Raw genomic sequence first — 17609 nt, 5'->3', positions numbered from 1 at the left:
TGGTCTACAGCTTCTATTGTTTATTTTGTGCCTCAGTGCCTGTAAAGTGCTTTGGAAGATTGTGAGATCATGAACAGTTCTACACTGATGCAAGCCTTTTATTTTTAAAACTTTCTTTAACAGTTACTGCTGTATGGCTTTAATATTGGCAAACATGTCACTTACATGGAGAGCACAGCGGGTTGGCAGCATAGAAGTTTGGGAAGAGCATTCCTTCTGCAGCCATTTGGTCTAAGTTTGGGGTCTCTCTGGTAGGCTCCCCGAAGACTCCCAGGTCCCCCCAGCCCATCTGCAGTGAAACAGAGAGAACTGAGTTGATTTTCACTCCCTTATGCCTCAATCTTTACCTCAGCAAACACTTTCAGTTTCTAGATTTAGGAATCTGTACACAAAAAACAGACTTTGGAAAGGCGACACCACACGGGGAGAGGTAGGAGCCCACAGGGGGAGAAGCGGGAACGCACTGAGAGAGCCTTCAGGGAGAGAAGCAGCACAGTGGTTAGCACTGCTGCCTCACAGCACCAGGGACCCGGGTTCGATTCCCGGCTTGGGTCACTGTCTGTGCGACGTCTGCATGTTCTCCCCGTGTCTAGGTGGGTTTCCACTGGGTGCTCCGGTTTCCTCCCACAGTCTGAAAGACGTGTTCGTTAGGTGGATTGGCCATGCTAAATTCTCCCTCAGTGTAACCAAACAGGCGCCGGAGTGTGGCGATTAGGGGATTTTCACAGTAACTTCATTGCAGTGTTAATGTAAGCCTACTTGTGACATTAATAAATAAACTTTAGCTTTAAGTGGGAACGGACCAACAGAGGGAGAGAAGCGGGAATGCGCTGACAGAGAGCCGGCCGGCAGGGGGAGAGCCTCCAAAGAGAGACTTTGTTCATGAGTCATTAAAGGTTAGTGTGCAGATGCAGCAATGAGGAAGGCAGATAGTAAATTAGCCATCGTCACAAGGGGATGTGAGTGTGGGAGAAAAGACATTTCGCCGCAATTGCACAGAGTCTTGGTGAGACCGCACCTGGAGTCTGTGCACAGTTTGGGGGGAATGGGGTGCGCGCGCTGAGGGGAGGGGGCGCGTGCGCTGGGGGGATGGGGGGCGCGTGCGCTGGGGGGGAGGGGGCGCTGGGGGGGAGGGGGCGCTGGGGGGAGGGGGCGGGCGTGCTGGGGGGGAGGGAGTGCTGGGGGGGAGGGGGTGCTGGGGGGAGAGGGGGTGCTGGGGGGGAGGGGGCGGGTGTGCTGGGGGGGGCGGTCGTGGTGTGGGGGGGGGGCGCTGGGGGGGAGGGGGGGCGGGCGTGCTGTGGGGGCGGGCGTGCTGGGGGGGGCGGGCGTGCTGGGGGGAGGGGGCACTGGAGGGGGAGGGGGCGCTGGAGGGGGAGGGTGCACTGGGGGGGGTGCTGGAGGGGGAGGGGGCACGGGGGGGTGCTGGAGGGGGAGGGGGCACGGGGGGGTGCTGGGGGGGAGGGGGCGGGGGCGCTGGGGGGGAGGGGGCGGGGGCGCTGGGGGGGAGGGGGCGGGCGTGCTGGGGGGAGGGGGCGGTGGTGCTGAGGGGGAGGGGGCGGGCGTGCTGGGGGGGAGGGGGCGGGTGTGCTGGGGGGGCAGGCGGGCTGTGGGGGGGGCGCGGGGGGGGAGTGGGGGGGGCGCTGGGGGGGAGGGGGGGCGGGCGTGCTGGGGGGGGAGGGGGGCGTGCTGGGCGGGAGGGGGGGCGGGCGTTCTGGGGGGAGGGCGTGCTTGGGGGGAGGGGGCGCTGGGGGGGAGGGGGCACTGGGGGGGGTGCTGGGGGGGAGGGGGCGGGGGTGCTGGGGGGGAGGGGGCGGGGGTGCTGGGGGGGAGGGGGCGGGGTTGCTGCGGGGGGAGGGGGCGGGGGTGCTGCGGGGGGAGGAGGCGGGGCTGCTGGAGGGGTGGGGGCGGGGCTGCTGGGGGGGAGGGGGTGCTGGGGGGGAGGGGGCTGGGAGGGGGCGGGGGTGCTGGGGGTGAGGGGGCGGGGGTGCTGGGAGGGGGGAGGAGGTGCTGGGGGGGAGGGGACGGGGTGCTGGGAGGGGGGAGGGGGGAGGGCGGGGGTGCTGGGAGGGGGAGGGCGGGGGTGCTGGGAGGGGGAGGGCGGGGGTGCTGGGAGGGGGGAGGGCGGGGGTGCTGGGAGGGGGGAGGGCGGGGGTGCTGGGAGGGGGGAGGGCGGGGGTGCTGGGAGGGGGGAGGGCGGGGGTGCTGGGAGGGGGGAGGGCGGGGGTGCTGGGAGGGGGGAGGGCGGGGGTGCTGGGAGGGGGAGGGCGGGGGTGCTGGGAGGGGGGAGGGCGGGGGTGCTGGGAGGGGGGAGGGCGGGGGTGCTGGGAGGGGGGAGGGCGGGGGTGCTGGGAGGGGGGAGGGCGGGGGTGCTGGGAGGGGGGAGGGGGCGGGGGTGCTGGGGGGGAGGGGGCGGGGGTGCTGGGGGGGAGGGGGCGAGGGTGCTGGGGGGGAGGGGGCGGGGTGCTGGGAGGGGGGGGTGCTGGGAGGGGGGAGGGGGCGGGGTGCTAGGGGGGAGGGGGCGGGGTGCTGGGGGCGGGGGTGCTGGGAGGGGGGGTGCTGGGAGGGGGGAGGGGGCGGGGGTGCTGGGAGGGGGGAGGGCGGGGGTGCTGGGAGGGGGGAGGGCGGGGGTGCTGGGAGGGGTGAGGGCGGGGGTGCTGGGAGGGGGGAGGGCGGGGGTGCTGGGAGGGGGCGGGGGTGCTGGGGGGTAGGGGGCGGGGTGCTGGGAGGGGGGGTGCTGGGAGGGGGGAGGGGGCGGGGTGCTGGGAGGGGGGGATGCTGGGAGGGGGGAGGGGGCGGGGGTGCTGGGAGGGGGGCGGGGGTGCTGGGAGGGGGGCGGGGGTGCTGGGAGGGGGGAGGGCGGGGGTGCTGGGAGGGGGGAGGGCGGGGGTGCTGGGAGGGGGGAGGGCGGGGGTGCTGGGAGGGGGGGGGGGTGCTGGGAGGGGGGAGGGCGGGGGTGCTGAGAGGGGGGAGGGCGGGGGTGCTGGGAGGGGGGAGGGCGGGGGTGCTGGGAGGGGGGAGGGCGGGGGTGCTGGGAGGGGGGAGGGGGAGGGGGTGCTGGGAGGGGGGAGGGCGGGGGTGCTGGGAGGGGAGGGGGCGGGGTTGCTGGGAGGGGGGAGGGGGAGGGGGTGCTGGGAGGGGGGAGGGCGGGGGTGCTGGGAGGGGGGAGGGGGAGGGGGTGCTGGGAGGGGGGAGGGCGGGGGTGCTGGGAGGGGGGAGGGGGAGGGGGTGCTGGGAGGGGGGAGGGCGGGGGTGCTGGGAGGGGAGGGGGCGGGGGTGCTGGGAGGGGGGAGGGGGAGGGGGTGCTGGGAGGGGAGGGGGCGGGGGTGCTGGGAGGGGGGAGGGCGGGGGTGCTGGGAGGGGAGGGGGCGTGTCGGGCGCGCGCTCTTTGTCGCTCACGTCGTCCATGAGGAGGATGATGATGTTGGGCGCGCTCCCGTTCCCCGGGAACGCGCCCCCGGTTCCCGCCGCCGCCGCGAGACAAAATCCAAAAAATAACCGCCACATCCCGGTCCCCGCGAGCCGCACACGTGACCGGGTCAGCTGACCCGCGGCAAGATGGCGGTTTGTGTGGCAGTGATCGCCAAAGAGGTGAGAGAGAGAGAGAGAGAGGGAGGGGGACAGAGAGAGGGAGGGGGACAGAGAGAGGGAGGGGGACAGAGAGAGGGAGGGGGACAGAGGGAGAGAGACAGAGAGAGGGAGGGGGACAGAGGGAGAGAGACAGAGAGAGGGAGGGGGACAGAGAGAGGGAGGGGGACAGAGAGAGGGAGGGGGACAGAGGGAGAGAGACAGAGAGAGGGAGGGGGACAGAGGGAGAGAGACAGAGAGAGGGAGGGGGACAGAGAGAGGGAGGGGGACAGAGAGAGGGAGGGGGACAGAGAGAGGGAGGGGGACAGAGGGAGAGAGACAGAGAGAGGGAGGGGGACAGAGAGAGGGAGGGGGACAGAGGGAGGGGGACAGAGAGAGGGAGGGGGACAGAGGGAGAGAGACAGAGAGAGGGAGGGGGACAGAGAGAGGGAGGGGGACAGAGAGAGGGAGGGGGACAGAGGGAGAGAGACAGAGGGAGGGGGACAGAGAGAGGGAGGGGGACAGAGGGAGAGAGACAGAGAGGGAGGGGGACAGAGGCAGGGGGACAGAGGGAGGGGGCCAGGGGGACAGAGGGAGGGGGACAGGGGGACAGAGGGAGGGGGGGACAGGGGGACAGAGGGAGGGGGGGACAGGGGGACAGAGGGAGGGGGGGACAGGGGGACAGAGGGAGGGGGGGACAGGGGGACAGAGGGAGGGGGGGACAGGGGGACAGAGGGGGGGGGGGACAGGGGGACAGAGGGGGGGGGGACAGGGGGACAGAGGGAGGGGGGGACAGGGGGGGACGGTGGGGGGGGGGGGGAGGGACGGACGGTGGGGGGGGGGGAGGGACGGACGGTGGGGGGGGGGGGACGGTGGGGGGGGGGGGGGGACGGTGGGGGGAGGGGGGGACGGTGGGGGGAGGGGGGACGGTGGGGGGAGGGGTGGGGGGAGGGGGGACGGTGGGGGGAGGGGACGGGACGGGGGGAGGGGACGGGGAGGGGACGGGGGGAGGGGACGGGGAGGGGACGGGGAGGGGGGGAGGGGACGGGGACGAGGGGAGGGGACGAGGGGAGGGGACGAGGGGAGGGGACGAGGGGAGGGGACGGGGGGAGGGGACGGGGGGACGGGGGGAGGGGGGGGAGGGGACGGGAGGAGGGGGGGGGGAGGGGACGGGGGGAGGGGGGGTGAGGGGACGGGGGGAGGGGGGGGGAGGGGACGGGGGGAGGGGGGGGAGGGGACGGGGGGAGGGGGGGGGAGGGGACGGGGGGTGGGGGACAGAGGGAGGGGGAGGGGGACAGAGGGAGGGACGGAGGGACAGGGGGACAGAGGGGGGGGGACAGGGGGACAGGGGGACAGAGGGAGGGAGAAGGTGGCCGGGGATGGGTGTGGTGGGGGGAGGGAGGGGCGGACAGAGTGATTGCAACCTCCAGAGAGCCCCAAAACTCCAGCCTGATGATGTGAGAGAGGCAACTGAGAGCACCGGCGGGGGAGCTTTCCACATCACAATTGGTGCAATAAAGACTGGGAATTGTCAGTTCTATGGAGAGAGATGAAGGGTCACACAGACCCGAATCGTTGGCTCCATTCTTTCTCCGAGCCGCTGACGTTTTCCAGCATTTTTTGTGTGTGTGTGCTGGAGTTGGTTCAGGGGGGGTATTGGATTATCAAAATAAGAAGAATGTGCAGGGTTATAGGCGAAAGATGGGGCTCGGAAATTTGTTCTTGCCAGAGAGCCTGCTCAACAGGATGGGCTAATGGCCTTCTGTGCTGTACCCATTCAATGATTCTAAGCAACATTAACTCTGTTTCTTTCCACTGATGCTGCTTAACCTTCTGTCACTTGTGGGAATGGTGTACAGCCCCTGGCAAACTAATATGCCAGGGGGATGGGAACCTATGGAAGGAGTTGGAGAAGGAGGGAGCAAGGACAAAAACAAAAGGTAGAAAAGGGAATAAGAAAAGTGATAGGCAGAGAAACTAAGGACAAAGCTCAAACAGGACTAGAGAGAAAAATATTGGGAGCAAGACAAAGAATGTTAAAAAGACAAGTTTAAAGGCTCTGTGCCTTAATACACGGAGCATTCGCAATAAAGTGGATGAACTAATCGCGCAGATAGATGTAAATGGGTACGATATAATTGGGATTACGGAGACATGGCTGCAGGGTGACCAGGGATGGGAATTGAATGTCCCAGGGTATTCAATATTTAGGAAGGACAGGCATAAAGGAAAAGTTGGTGGAGTGGCACTGCTGGTTAAAGAGGAAATTAACACAATAGTGAGAAAGGATATTAGCTCTGACAACGTGGAGTCTGTATGGGTAGAGTTGAGAAATACCAAGGGGCAAAAAACATTAGTGGGTGTCATATATAGACCCCAAACTGCAGTAATGTGGGGAATGGCATTAAACACAAAATTAGTGGTGCATGTGATCAGGGAATATCGGTGATGATGGGTGATTTTAATCTGCACATAGATTGGGCAAATCAAATTAGCCACAATGGCATAGAGGAGGAATTCCTGGAGTGTATAGCGGATGGTTTTCTTGACCAATATGTGGAGGAACCAACTAGAGAGCAGGCCATCTTAGACTGAGTACTGTGTAATGAGAAGGGAATCATTGCCAAACTGCAGGAGACCCCTGGGGATGAGCGACCATAACATGATAGATTTTTAAAATCAAGGTGGAGACTAGGGTGCTGAATCTTAATAAAGGAAACTATGAAGATATGAGGCGTGAGATGGCCTTGATAGATTGGGGAGAGTTACTTAAAGGGATGACAATGGATAGGCAATGGTTAGCATGCAGGTGCAGCAGGCGGTAAAGAAGGCAAATGGTATGTTGGCCTTCATTGCGAGAGGTTTCGAGTACAGGAGCAGGGATGTGTTGTTGCAATTATACAGGGTCTTGGTGAGGCCACACCTGGAATATTGTGCGCAGTTTTGATCTCCTTTTCTGAGGAAGGATGTTCTTGCTCTCGAGGGAGTGCAGCGAATGTTTACCAGGCTGTTTCCGGGGATGAGCAGAGATTGACTCAGTTAGGATTGTTTTCGCTGGAGTTCAGACGAATGAGGGGGGAATCCCATAGAGACTTATAAAATTCTAACAGGACTAGACAGGATAGATGCAGGGAGGATGTTCTCGATGGTGGGGTGAGTCCAGAACCAGAGGTCACAGTCTGAGGATTCTGGGTAGACCATTTAGGACGGAGGTGAGGAGACATTTCTTCACCCAAAGAGTGGTGAGCCTGTGGAATTCATTACCACAGGAAGTAGCTGATGCCAAAACATTGAATTTATTCAAGAGGCGGCTGGATATAGCACTTGGGGCGAATGGGTAAAAGGTTAGAACATAGAACAGTACAGCACAGAACAGGCCCTTCGGCCCACGATGTTGTGCCGAGCTTTATCTGAAACCAAGATCAAGCTATCCCACTCCCTATCATCCTGGTGTGCTCCATGTGCCTATCCAATAACCGCTTAAATGTTTCTAAAGTGTCTGACTCCACTATCACTGCAGGCAGTCCATTCCACACCCCAACCACTCTCTGCGTAAAGAACCTACCTCTGATATCCGTCCTGTATCTCCCACCACGAACCCTATAGTTATGCCCCCTTGTAATAGCTCCATCCACCCGAGGAAATAGTCTTTGAAATGGTTATGGGGAGAAAGCAGGATTAGGCTATTGAGTTGAACGATCAGCCATGATGGTAATGAATGGCCGCCTCCTGCTCCTATGTTTCTATGTATATCAACATTATTGTAACTATAGGGCAGAATATAAAAGACAATGGGAGCTTGTCAGGAATGTACTGCAATAATCACAGGGGATTTTAATTTGCACATAGATTGAAAAAATCAGATGGTCAAAATTGGCATCGATGAGAAGTTCATGGAATGTTTTCGGGATAGTTTTTTGGAACAGCATATCCAGGGGCCAATCAGAGAGCAGGATATACTGGACCTGGTATTGTGCAATGAGATAGGATTCGCTGATAATCTCAAATTGAAGGTATCACTCGGTAGTAGTGCTCAGAATTCGATTGAATTTTACATTCCGTTTGAGGGAGAGAAAAGTGCGTTGAAGTCCAGTATTTGAACCTTAAATAAGGGTAACTATGAGGACATGAAAACTAGCTACAGGGTACTGGCAAATGAGATTAACAGATGTTCAGTGACAGACATTTAAAGGGATATTTCAGAATAGACATATTCCAATGAGAGGAAAAGTCTGAGGAAGGCCCATCTTCCGTGGTTAACTAAAATGGTTAAAGAGATTATTAAACTTAAAGAAATATCATATATTTGTGCAATGACGAGTGGCAGAGTTAGAAGATTGGGAAGAATATAAAGAACATCAAAGAATGTTGAAAAGATAAGGAGGGAAAAACTAGAATACGAGAGAAAGCTAGCTAGTATCTTAGAATCCCTACAATGCAGGAGGAGGACATTCGGCCCAACAACTCTCCTGACCTTTACCCAGGCTTGAAAGGTTATCAGGGGCAGGTGGGGAATGTGGGGTTGAGGTTACAATCAGATCAGCCATGATGATATTGAATGGTGGAGCAGGCTCAAGAGGCCGAGTGGCCTCCTCCCACTCCTAATTCGTATGGCACTATGTACTGTGTGTTTCCAGCATTTTCTGTTTTTATTTCAGATTTTCAGCTGCAGTAATTTTCTTTTGAGTTCACTTGTTGATGTGAATGTTGCTCTTGTTTAGAATTATCCACTGTACATTAAAACTGTTCCGACGGAGAATGAGCTGAAGTTTCACTACACGGTTCACACTTCACTGGATGTTGTGGAGGAGAAGATCTCGGCAGTTGGGAAGGCTCTAGTGGATCAACGGGAGCTGTACTTGGGGCTGCTTTACCCCACTGAGGATTATAAAGTGTATCCTTAATGTACATAAATATACATAAATGATATAGATGAGAATGTGGGGGGAATGATAAGTAAGTTTGCAGATGATAGGGTAGGGTGGTTAATAGTGAAAAAGGTCATAGGTTACAGGAAGACACAGATGGGTTGGTCAGATGGGCAGAGCAGTGGCAGATGATATTTAACCGTGCCAAGTGTGAGGTGATGCACTTTGGAAGAAGAAACAAGATGAGGAAGTATTTAATGAATGGCAGGACACTAGGAAGCTCAGAGGAACAGATGGTTCTTGGAGTCATTATTCACTGATTCCTGAAGGCAGCAGAACAGATGAATAGGGTAGTTAAGAAGGCATTTGGGATACTTTTATTAGTCGTGCGATAGAGTATAATTGCAGGAAGGTTACGTTGGAGCTGTACAGAATGTTGGTTAGGCCACAGCTTGAGTACCGTGTACAGTTCTGGACACCTCACTATAGGAAGGATGTGATAGCACTAGAGGGGGTACAGAGGAGGTTCACCAGGATGTTGTCTGGGATGGAGCATTTGAACTATAGGGAGAGACTGGATAGACTTGAATTGTTTTCTCTAGAGCAGAGAAGGTTGAGGGGGAACATGATTGAGGTGTATAAGATTATGAGGGGTGTGGACAGGGTGAATAGGAAGCAGCTGTTCCCCTTGGTTGAGGGGTCAATCATTGGAGGGAATAGTTTTAGGGTGATGGGCAGGAGATTCAAGGACATTGGAGAAAAACATTTTTCACTGAGGGTGGTGGGAATCAGGAATGCGCTGCCTGGGAAGGTAGTGGAGGCTGGAAACCTTACAACCTTTAAAAAGTATTCGGATGAGCACCTGAAACATTGTAACGTTCCAAGGGTATGGGACAAGTGCTGGAAAATGGGGTTAGCGTGCCTTTAGTGGTCGTTATTGTTGGTGCAGACTCGATGGGCTGACTCCACAATTAAAGGCTTTAAAAAGTCGACGATAGAGTTTGAACTCGGGCAGAGTAGGGAAAATGGTAGAAGTTCAAGGATAGCCTCGCTGATAAAGTCCCCCATGGTCGGCTTATGAAGAAAGTAAGGATGTGTGGGACAGAGGGAAGTTTGGCCGGTTGGGTAGGTAACTGGCTATCTAACAGAATGTGGAGATGCCGGCGTTGGACTGGGGTAAACACAGTAAGAAGTTTAACGACACCAGGTTAAAGTCCAACAGGTTTATTTGGTAGCAAAAGCCACACAGGCTTTTGGAGCTCCAAGCCCCTTCTTCAGGTGAGATGGGAACTCCTTGCCTTAAAAACATTCAATGAGGTAGCCTCAACTGCTTCACTGGGCAGGGAATTCCACAGATTCCTCCTCAACTTAGTTCTAAATCTGTTCCCCCTTATTTTGAGGCCATGCCCCCTAGTTCTAGTTTCACCTGCCAGTGGAAACAACTTCCCTGCTTCTATCTTATCTATTCCCTTCATAATCTTATATGTTTCGAGAAGATCTCCCCTCATTCTTCTGAATTCTAATGAGTATAGCCCCAGTCTACTCAGTCTCTCCTCATAAGCCAACCCTCTCAACTCCGGAATCAACCTAGTGAATCTCCTCTGCACCCCCTCCAGTGCCAGTATATCCTTTATCAAGTAAGGAGACCAAAACTGTACACAGTACTCCAGGTGTGGCCTCACCAGCACCTTATACAGCTGCAACATAACCTCGCTGTTTTTAAACTCCATCCCTCTAGCAATGAAGGACAAAATTCCATTTGTCGTCTTAATTACCTGCTGCACCTGCAAACCAACTCCTTGTGACTCTTGCACAAGGACACCCAGGTCCCTCTGCACAGCAGCATGCTGCAATTTTTTACCATTTAAATAATAGTCCATTTTGCTGTTATTCCTACCAAAATGGATGACCTCACATTTACCAACATTGTACTCCATCTGCCAGATCCTCGCCCACTCAGTTAGACAATCTATATCCCTTTACAGACTTTCAGCATCCTCTGCACACTTCGCTCTTCCACCCATTTTAGTGTCATCTGCGAATTTTGACACACTACACTTGGTCCCCAACTCCCAATCATCTATGTAAATCGTAAACAATTGTGGTCCCAACACTGATCCCTGAGGCACACCACTAGTCACTGATCGCCAACCAGAAAAACACCCATTTACCCCCACTCTTTGCTTTCTGTTAGTTAACAAATCCTCTATCCATGCTAATACATTACCCGTAACACCGTGCACCTTTATCTTATGTAGCAGTCTTTGGTGCAGCACCTTGTCAAATGCCTTCTGGAAATCCAGATACACCACATCCACAGGTTCCCCATTGTCCACTGCACATGTAATGTTCTGAAAGATTCCACCAAATTAGTCAACATGACCTTCCCTTCATGAAGGCCACTTAGAAAGGAAACTAGAACTAGAGGGCACAGCCTCAAAATAAAGGGAGGTCGGTTTAGGACAGAGTTGAGGAGGAACTTCTTCTCTCAGAGGGTGGTGAATCTCTGGAATTCTCTGCCCACTGAAGTGGTGGAGGCTACCTTGTTGAACATGTTTAAATCACGGATAGATGGATTCCTGATCGGTAAGGGAATTAGGGGTTATAGGGATCAGGCGGGTAAGTGGAACTGATCCACTTCAGATCAGCCATGATCTTATTGAATGGCGGGGCAGGCTCGAGGGGCTGGATGGCCTACTCCTGCTCCTATTTCTTATGTTCTTATGAACCCATGCTGCGTCTTACCAATGGGACAATTTATATCCAGATGTCTCTCTGTTTCTTCCTTGATGATAGATTCAGGCATTTTCCCTACTACAGAAGTTAAGCTAACCGGCCTATAGTTACCCACCTTTTGTCTACCTCCTTTTTTAAACAGTGGCGTCACATTTGCTGTTTTCCAATCTGTGGGAACCACCCCAGTGTCCAGCGAATTTTGGTAAATTACCACTTGTGCATTTGCTATTTCTCCCACCATCTCTTTCAGTAGTGGGGCAGCTTTCTCGGTATGAGATGCAATAAGTACAATAGCAGGAAATGATCTTGGATCGCAGATGTAGAATCCATATGGGTGAAGGTAAGAAATAACAAGGGGAAGACGACACTGATGAGAGTAGTCTATTGGTCCCAACCAGTACCTATACTGTCGGACGGAAAAAATATCAGGAGATGATAAGGGCATGTAAAAATAGCAGTTTGTTAATCTTGGGGACTTTAATCTTCATGTAGATTGGGAAAATCAGATTGGCAGAGGTAGCCACGAGGGAGAATTCACCGTGGGTATTCGGGCCAGTTTCCTAGAACAGTAATCTATTGTGGTTCCAACCAGGGATCAGGCTGTTTTAGATTGGTCAAGTCTGCATCCTGACAAATTATGAACCTTCACTGATGTTTCCAGATATGGCTACGTCACCAATACTAAAGTGAAATTTGTTATTGTTGTAGACTCTTCCAACATTGCGCTGAGGGACAACGAAATCCGCAGTGTATGTTAACGTTATCTAACCCCGTGCTGTACCTGTCCTGGGAATGTTTGATGGGGACAGTGTAGAGGGAGCTTTACTCTGTATCTAACCCTGTGCTGTACCTGTCCTGGGAGTGTTTGATGGGGACGGTGTAGAGGGAGCTTTACTCTGTACCTAACCCCGTGCTGTACCTGTCCTGGGAGTGTTTGATGGGGACAGTGTAGAGGGAGCTTTACTCTGTACCTAACCCCGTGCTGTACCTGTCCTGGGAGTGTTTGATGGGGACAGTGTAGAGGGAGCTTTACTCTGTACCTAACCCCGTGCTGTACCTGTCCTGGGAGTGTTTGATGGGGGACAGTGTAGAGGGAGCTTTACTCTGTATCTAACCCCATGCTGTACCCATCCTGGGAGTGTTTGGTGGGGACAGTGTAGAGGAAGCTTTACTCTGTATCTAACCCCGTGCTGTACCTGTCCTGGGAGTGTTTGATGGGGACAGTGTAGAGGGAGCTTTACTCTGTACCTAACCCCGTGCTGTACCTGTCCTGGGAGTGTTTGATGGGGACAGTGTAGAGGGAGCTTTACTCTGTACCTAACCCCGTGCTGTACCTGTCCTGGGAGTGTTTGATGGGGACAGTGTAGAGGGAGCTTTACTCTGTATCTAACCCTGTGCTGTACCGGTCCTGGGAGTGTTTGATGGGGACAGTGTAGAGGGAGCTTTACTCTGTACCTAACCCCGTGCTGTACCTGTCCTGGGAGTGTTTGATGGGGGACAGTGTAGAGGGAGCTTTACTCTGTATCTAACCCCGTGCTGTACCCGTCCTGGGAGTGTTTGGTGGGGACAGTGTAGAGGAAGCTTTACTCTGTATCTAACCCCGTGCTGTACCTGTCCTGGGAGTGTTTGATGGGGTACAGTGCAGAGGGAGCTTTACTCTGTATCTAACCCCATGCTGTACCTGTTCTGGGAGTGTTTGATGGGGACAGTGTAGAGGGAACTTTACTATAAAATCTAGGGCCACAGTCTCAAGACAATAGGTCGGCCACTTAAGATGAAGGTGAGGAGAAATTTCCTTGCTCAGAGGGTGGTGAATCTTTGGGACTCTCTATCCCAGTGGGCTTTGGCAGCTCAATCATTGAACATGCTCAAGACAGAAATCGATAGACTTCTGGAGACTAATGGCATCAGGGGAAAGTGGTATTGGGGGAGATGATCAGCCATGATCGAATTGAATTGTGGAGCAGGATCGATGGGCTGAATGGCCCACCCCTGCTCCTAGGTTCCTATTGCTTTGTGTGTCTTCTACACTGAAGGCAGATGCAAAATACTTGTTGAAAATACTGTCATGTCCTTGTTTCCTATTATTTATTTCCTAGTCTGCCTTTGGAACCAACGCTCAGTGTTGCTGCTCTTTCCCTTTTCTATAGACTTGTGCAGTCTTTTACTGTCCTTTTTGTATCTCGCTAGTTTTCTCTCGTACTTCAATCTTTTCCTTTTTTTTGTCATTCTTTGCTGGTTTCTAAAATTTTTCCAATCTCACCTGCCACTAATCTTTGTACAGTAAGAAGTCTCACAACATCAGGTTAAAGTCCAACAGGTTTATTTGGTAGCACAAGCCACAAGCTTTCAGAGCGCTGCCCCTTCATCAGGTGAGTGGGAGTTCTGTTCACAAACAGGGCATATAAAGACACAAACTGTGTTTTGTACAGAACTGATTCTACATTTTGATCCTCTAAACCAAGATCATTTCTTACTACTGATTCCATCCTTGATTCACAGAACAACCCCACCTCCCTTTCCTTCCTTCCTGTCCTTCAAAAATGTCAATGATCCCTGAACATCCAACTCCGATACATGGCCACCTTATAACCTGGTCACTGAAACACCTGTCATACACATTTATTCCTATTTGCGCTGTCAGTTCATCCAATTTGTTGCAAATGCTACGTAGGTTCAGTTATGTCTTTTAGCATTTTTCCCTACCATGAACTTATTTACTGATGCAATATTGCATTTGTACGCTGTCTATTTCTGTTACACTCTGGTTATCATTATCTGTATTGGCTTTTCCTTTCCCTTTAACTTTCAAACTCATGTGAAACTACCGCCACTATTTAGTTAAAGCCTTTTCCACAACCTTGGATAAACAATTTGCCAACATACAGCGCCCGGGGCCCGGTTTGGGGGCGGCGCCCGGGGCCCGGTTTGGGGGTGGGGCCCTCTTTTTCCAGTTGTGGTGCCACTGCCTTGAATCGAAAGCCATTTCTCCCACACCAATCTGCCTTTAACTCTGGTTTTTTTTGCGCTTTGCCAATTTGCTCGTGGCTCAGATAGTATTCCAGAGATTATTGCCTTTGTGGTTCTGCTTTTTAAATTTGGTCCCTAGCTACACCTGCAGCCTCAGCAAAACCCTTTCCTTCGTCCTATCTATCTTGTCAGTACCTACATGGATCACAACAACTAGATCCTTCCCCAACCAGTCCCAAGTACCTCTCCAGCCCTGGGATGTCGTCTGGTGAACAAGTGCAAGAACTTGGGCTTCTCCATTGCTCTCTTCCCAATCCCCATACCTGCCACTCTGACAGTAACACCCATCTATCCCTGACCAGGGGCCAATCTGACGTGCCTAACCTAAGGGATGGGTGCATCCAGATAACATTCCCCCTCCCTGATAGATCCCAATGTCAGACTGCAACTCATTAACTCAGAGCCAAAGTTCCTCAAGCTGCAGTCGCTTAACACAAGTGTAATTGCCTCATATTTTAGTGTAACTCATTAGATTTCAAGTTTAGAATATTACTGAACAATTCATTGATATAATCTACAGTGCAGGCATCATTATTTCACTTGTGTGTGCTTTTCTCCAGATGTTCAGAAAACTCCACAACTCCTACACAGATGTCATGTGTAATCCATTCTACAACCCAGGAGAATTGATTCAGTCCAAGTAAGCAGTGTTTAGGACAAAACATAGGATTAAAGTAACTCTGATTTGTTCTTTGGTTCTGATGTATATTTGTTGTGTTGATGAGGGCTGGGGAAAATGAAAGCTTTATTTTGATTTGATTTATTATTGTCAAGTGTTGGGATACAATGAAAAGTATTGTTTCTTGCACGCTATTACAGATAAAACATACCATCCATAGAGTACATAGAGGAGAAGGAGAGAGTGCAGAAAGTAGTGTTACAGTCATAGTTAGGGTGTAGAGAAAGATCAACTTAATGCAAGGTAGATCCATTCAAGAAAATAGTTACCCAAAAGCCTGAATAATGGGAATTAGTTGAAATCTTCAACACTACTATCGATAGATTTTTAAGAAGGTATTGAGGGATTTAGAGCAAAGATAAAGAAATGAAGTTGAGATGAATGATGGGATAGGTTTGAGGGGCTGAATGGCCTCCTCTTGTTGCTATCATCATTTATATCTGTTCTTTTGAGCAGTTTTTCCCCTCTTGCTGTTTGATACGTGAGAGTGAGGAAGGGGGTCAGTGTGGGGTGGAACCCTCTGTATAGTCCCTGACCAGTTTGATATCCATGATGTGGAGATGCCGGCATTGGACTGGGGTAAACACAGTAAGAAGTTTAACAACACCAGGTTAAAGCCCAACGGGTTTATTTGGTAGCAAAAGCCACACAAGCTTTCGGAGCTCTTAGCCCCTTCTTCAGGTGAGTGGGAATTCTGTTCACAAACAGAGCTTATAAAGACACAGACTCAATTTACATGAATAATGGTTGGAATGCGAATACTTACAACTAATCAAGTCTTTAAGAGACGAAACAATGTGAGTGGAGAGAGCTATTTGATATCCTCAGTTGATATCCTCATTTTCCTGTGCGTCAACACTGGAGAAGTGGTACTTAGTTGTGCTCGTGAATCACAGCCTGAGTGCACGCTGGATCTCCACTGATACAGACCAAGTAAGGGCAGAAGGTTTTTTTAGTTTAGTTAGGGCATCATAATTGGCACAGGCTTGGAGGGCCGAAGGGCCTGTTCCTATGCTGTACTGTTCTTTGTTCTTTGATGGTACAGGTGGGGAAAGAGGGGAAAATTTCTTCACTTGGTGTCCAGTCATAGAATGTCTTGTGTAGATCATCGTTCTAAAGCAGCCAGCCACAAGGACAATTCATTTTGCAGTTTCTGAAGACACTTTGGAATTTGCAAAGTACCAATTAATCACTTCAGCTGACTTGGGACATGGGTGGATGGGGGTGGGGGTGGTGACGGGGTGGCAGTGGTAGGGCCTGGAGACTGGACCCAACTAGTATTCAGTGACAACCCCCGAGTATCAGTGACTGCCTCTTGATCCTGTGTTTCTGGCATGCTCCCAGTAACTGATGGCCTTGTGCTCTGTGTTTTAGGGTCTTTGAAAACATGGTTTCGGGTATGATGGTTCAGGTCTGCTGAGACCCTGAGACACTGGAATTCCTGCTCTCCTCTGGCCCTGTGCTGTGCACCAGCTTCTCCGTTAAGTTTCCAGCATGGTTTTCAATGACAGTGCAGTCCTGAATAAACTGGAACGTCACAGAAGATGCCATCGGATTCGACTTAAAGCGGGGTGAAAGTTTCACCAAGCCGACAGTGTTTGTTACTTACCTGAATAATATTTCCGTTTCAATCCAACACATTGTCAATCAGGCAAAGTCGAGTTTAGTTGTTGTAAGATTTGATCATCCCAACCTCCCCCCCCCCCCTTAACTATGTTTTAACATCCTCTCCTCTTTATAACAGTTTGTTTTGTAATATTATCTTAGATTTCCTGACATGGTGAGCTGGGTTGAGTGGCATGAGGAGGAGCTTAGAAGATGATGTTCTTGTTGACCAGTGTAAAGTGTGCAGATGATACCTGGTCATTTTCCAGAAGCATAGAGGAGTGGGAGAGAGTGAATCATGATACCGGAGACTGTTGTATTTAAATTGTATAATAACTGTGTGAAAGAAGAAACCCAAGACTTGTGTGTCCTGAGTGCAGGCCTGAGACTGTGTGGAGTTAGAGGGAAATGTCCTTTTGTATCAGGGAGAAGGAATTTAGATATAGTTTCACCAATGCTGAGGTGTTATTTGGTTAACTGAATCCCTTAGTTGCTAATTCTTTCATTTCTAACCATGGCTGTAGTTCTCGCTAATTCAAGGGAGCAGCATCCTGATTGAAGATAAGGTGCCTGGATTCAATTTCAGAATTGAAAGTGCCCCAAATATTTAGGTTCTGTGGGTTTTCCTCCGTGCAGTTAAGTGGAGATGTGTTTGATAACTTATGAAATAGTTTGTTGGATACATAATGTCTGTTACTTGAATCTGCAAAAATATTACCCTTTGGTGTACCTGCTCTGAATTATAAATATAATTTGAGCCTCATCTCATTTGTGTCTGAATTGTGATGCTTTCGGTATATGAGCTGCTTTTGGTTAAACAGTGTGACATTCCGACCCTTTTTCCATTTACTGCACCGATAGTTGGTAAGTGATTGACTATCGAGAAATCCATTAATCACAAAAGCTGCTATCGGCTTCCAATGGTGGGAGGGTAGAATTACACCGAGAAAATTCACATCTGCTGGTTCCATTATAAATATTGACAATAGTATTTATAATTTTTGACTTTAAAATACAGCACTGAACTATGTCTCTGTGCCTTGGTCTAATGATATGGGTTGGCATTGGCGTAGTGTTATTGTCACTGGACTAGTAATTTGGGACCCAGGTATGAATCCCATCAAGGC

At 52.3% G+C, this 17609-nt stretch overlaps 2 protein-coding genes across 4 annotated transcripts in view; one reads left to right on the top strand and one right to left on the bottom strand.

Annotated features, from left to right (window-relative positions):
- The window catches only part of galns (galactosamine (N-acetyl)-6-sulfatase), a 108375-nt gene extending 104847 nt beyond the window's left edge, over positions 1–3528 (bottom strand). For all 3 annotated transcript variants that reach the window (XM_078210490.1, XM_078210492.1, XM_078210491.1), the window contains exons 1-2: positions 3397–3528; positions 166–289 (exon numbers count right to left, since the gene is read on the bottom strand). In XM_078210490.1, coding sequence (XP_078066616.1) covers positions 166–289; positions 3397–3504 — 232 coding nt within the window. In that variant the 5' untranslated portion in view covers positions 3505–3528. The remainder of the gene's footprint in view (positions 1–165; positions 290–3396) is intronic.
- trappc2l (trafficking protein particle complex subunit 2L) lies at positions 3448–17245 on the top strand. The gene is made up of 5 exons (XM_078210502.1): positions 3448–3588; positions 8286–8458; positions 11830–11917; positions 14759–14838; positions 16252–17245. Exons 1-5 carry the CDS (start codon positions 3556–3558, stop codon positions 16295–16297), a joined length of 420 nt encoding a protein of 139 aa, XP_078066628.1. The 5' UTR covers positions 3448–3555; the 3' UTR covers positions 16298–17245.
- Positions 17246–17609: the final 364 nt, after the last annotated feature.

Source organism: Mustelus asterias, chromosome 4 (assembly GCF_964213995.1).
Source record: "Mustelus asterias chromosome 4, sMusAst1.hap1.1, whole genome shotgun sequence".
Lineage (NCBI taxonomy): Eukaryota > Metazoa > Chordata > Chondrichthyes > Carcharhiniformes > Triakidae > Mustelus > Mustelus asterias.
This window is presented reverse-complemented; position numbering and strand designations above follow the sequence as displayed.

What these genes read in the sequence shown, in the direction of transcription:
- trappc2l (XM_078210502.1), top strand. Translation starts at nt 3,556, where the DNA reads ATGGCGGTTTGTGTGGCAGTGATCGCCAAAGAG. An exon ending in TGGCAGTGATCGCCAAAGAG is followed by an intron (nt 3,589 to 8,285) that starts GTGAGAGAGAGA and finishes GCTCTTGTTTAG; the next exon opens with AATTATCCACTGTACATTAA. An exon ending in CCCACTGAGGATTATAAAGT is followed by an intron (nt 8,459 to 11,829) that starts GTATCCTTAATG and finishes TGATGTTTCCAG; the next exon opens with ATATGGCTACGTCACCAATA.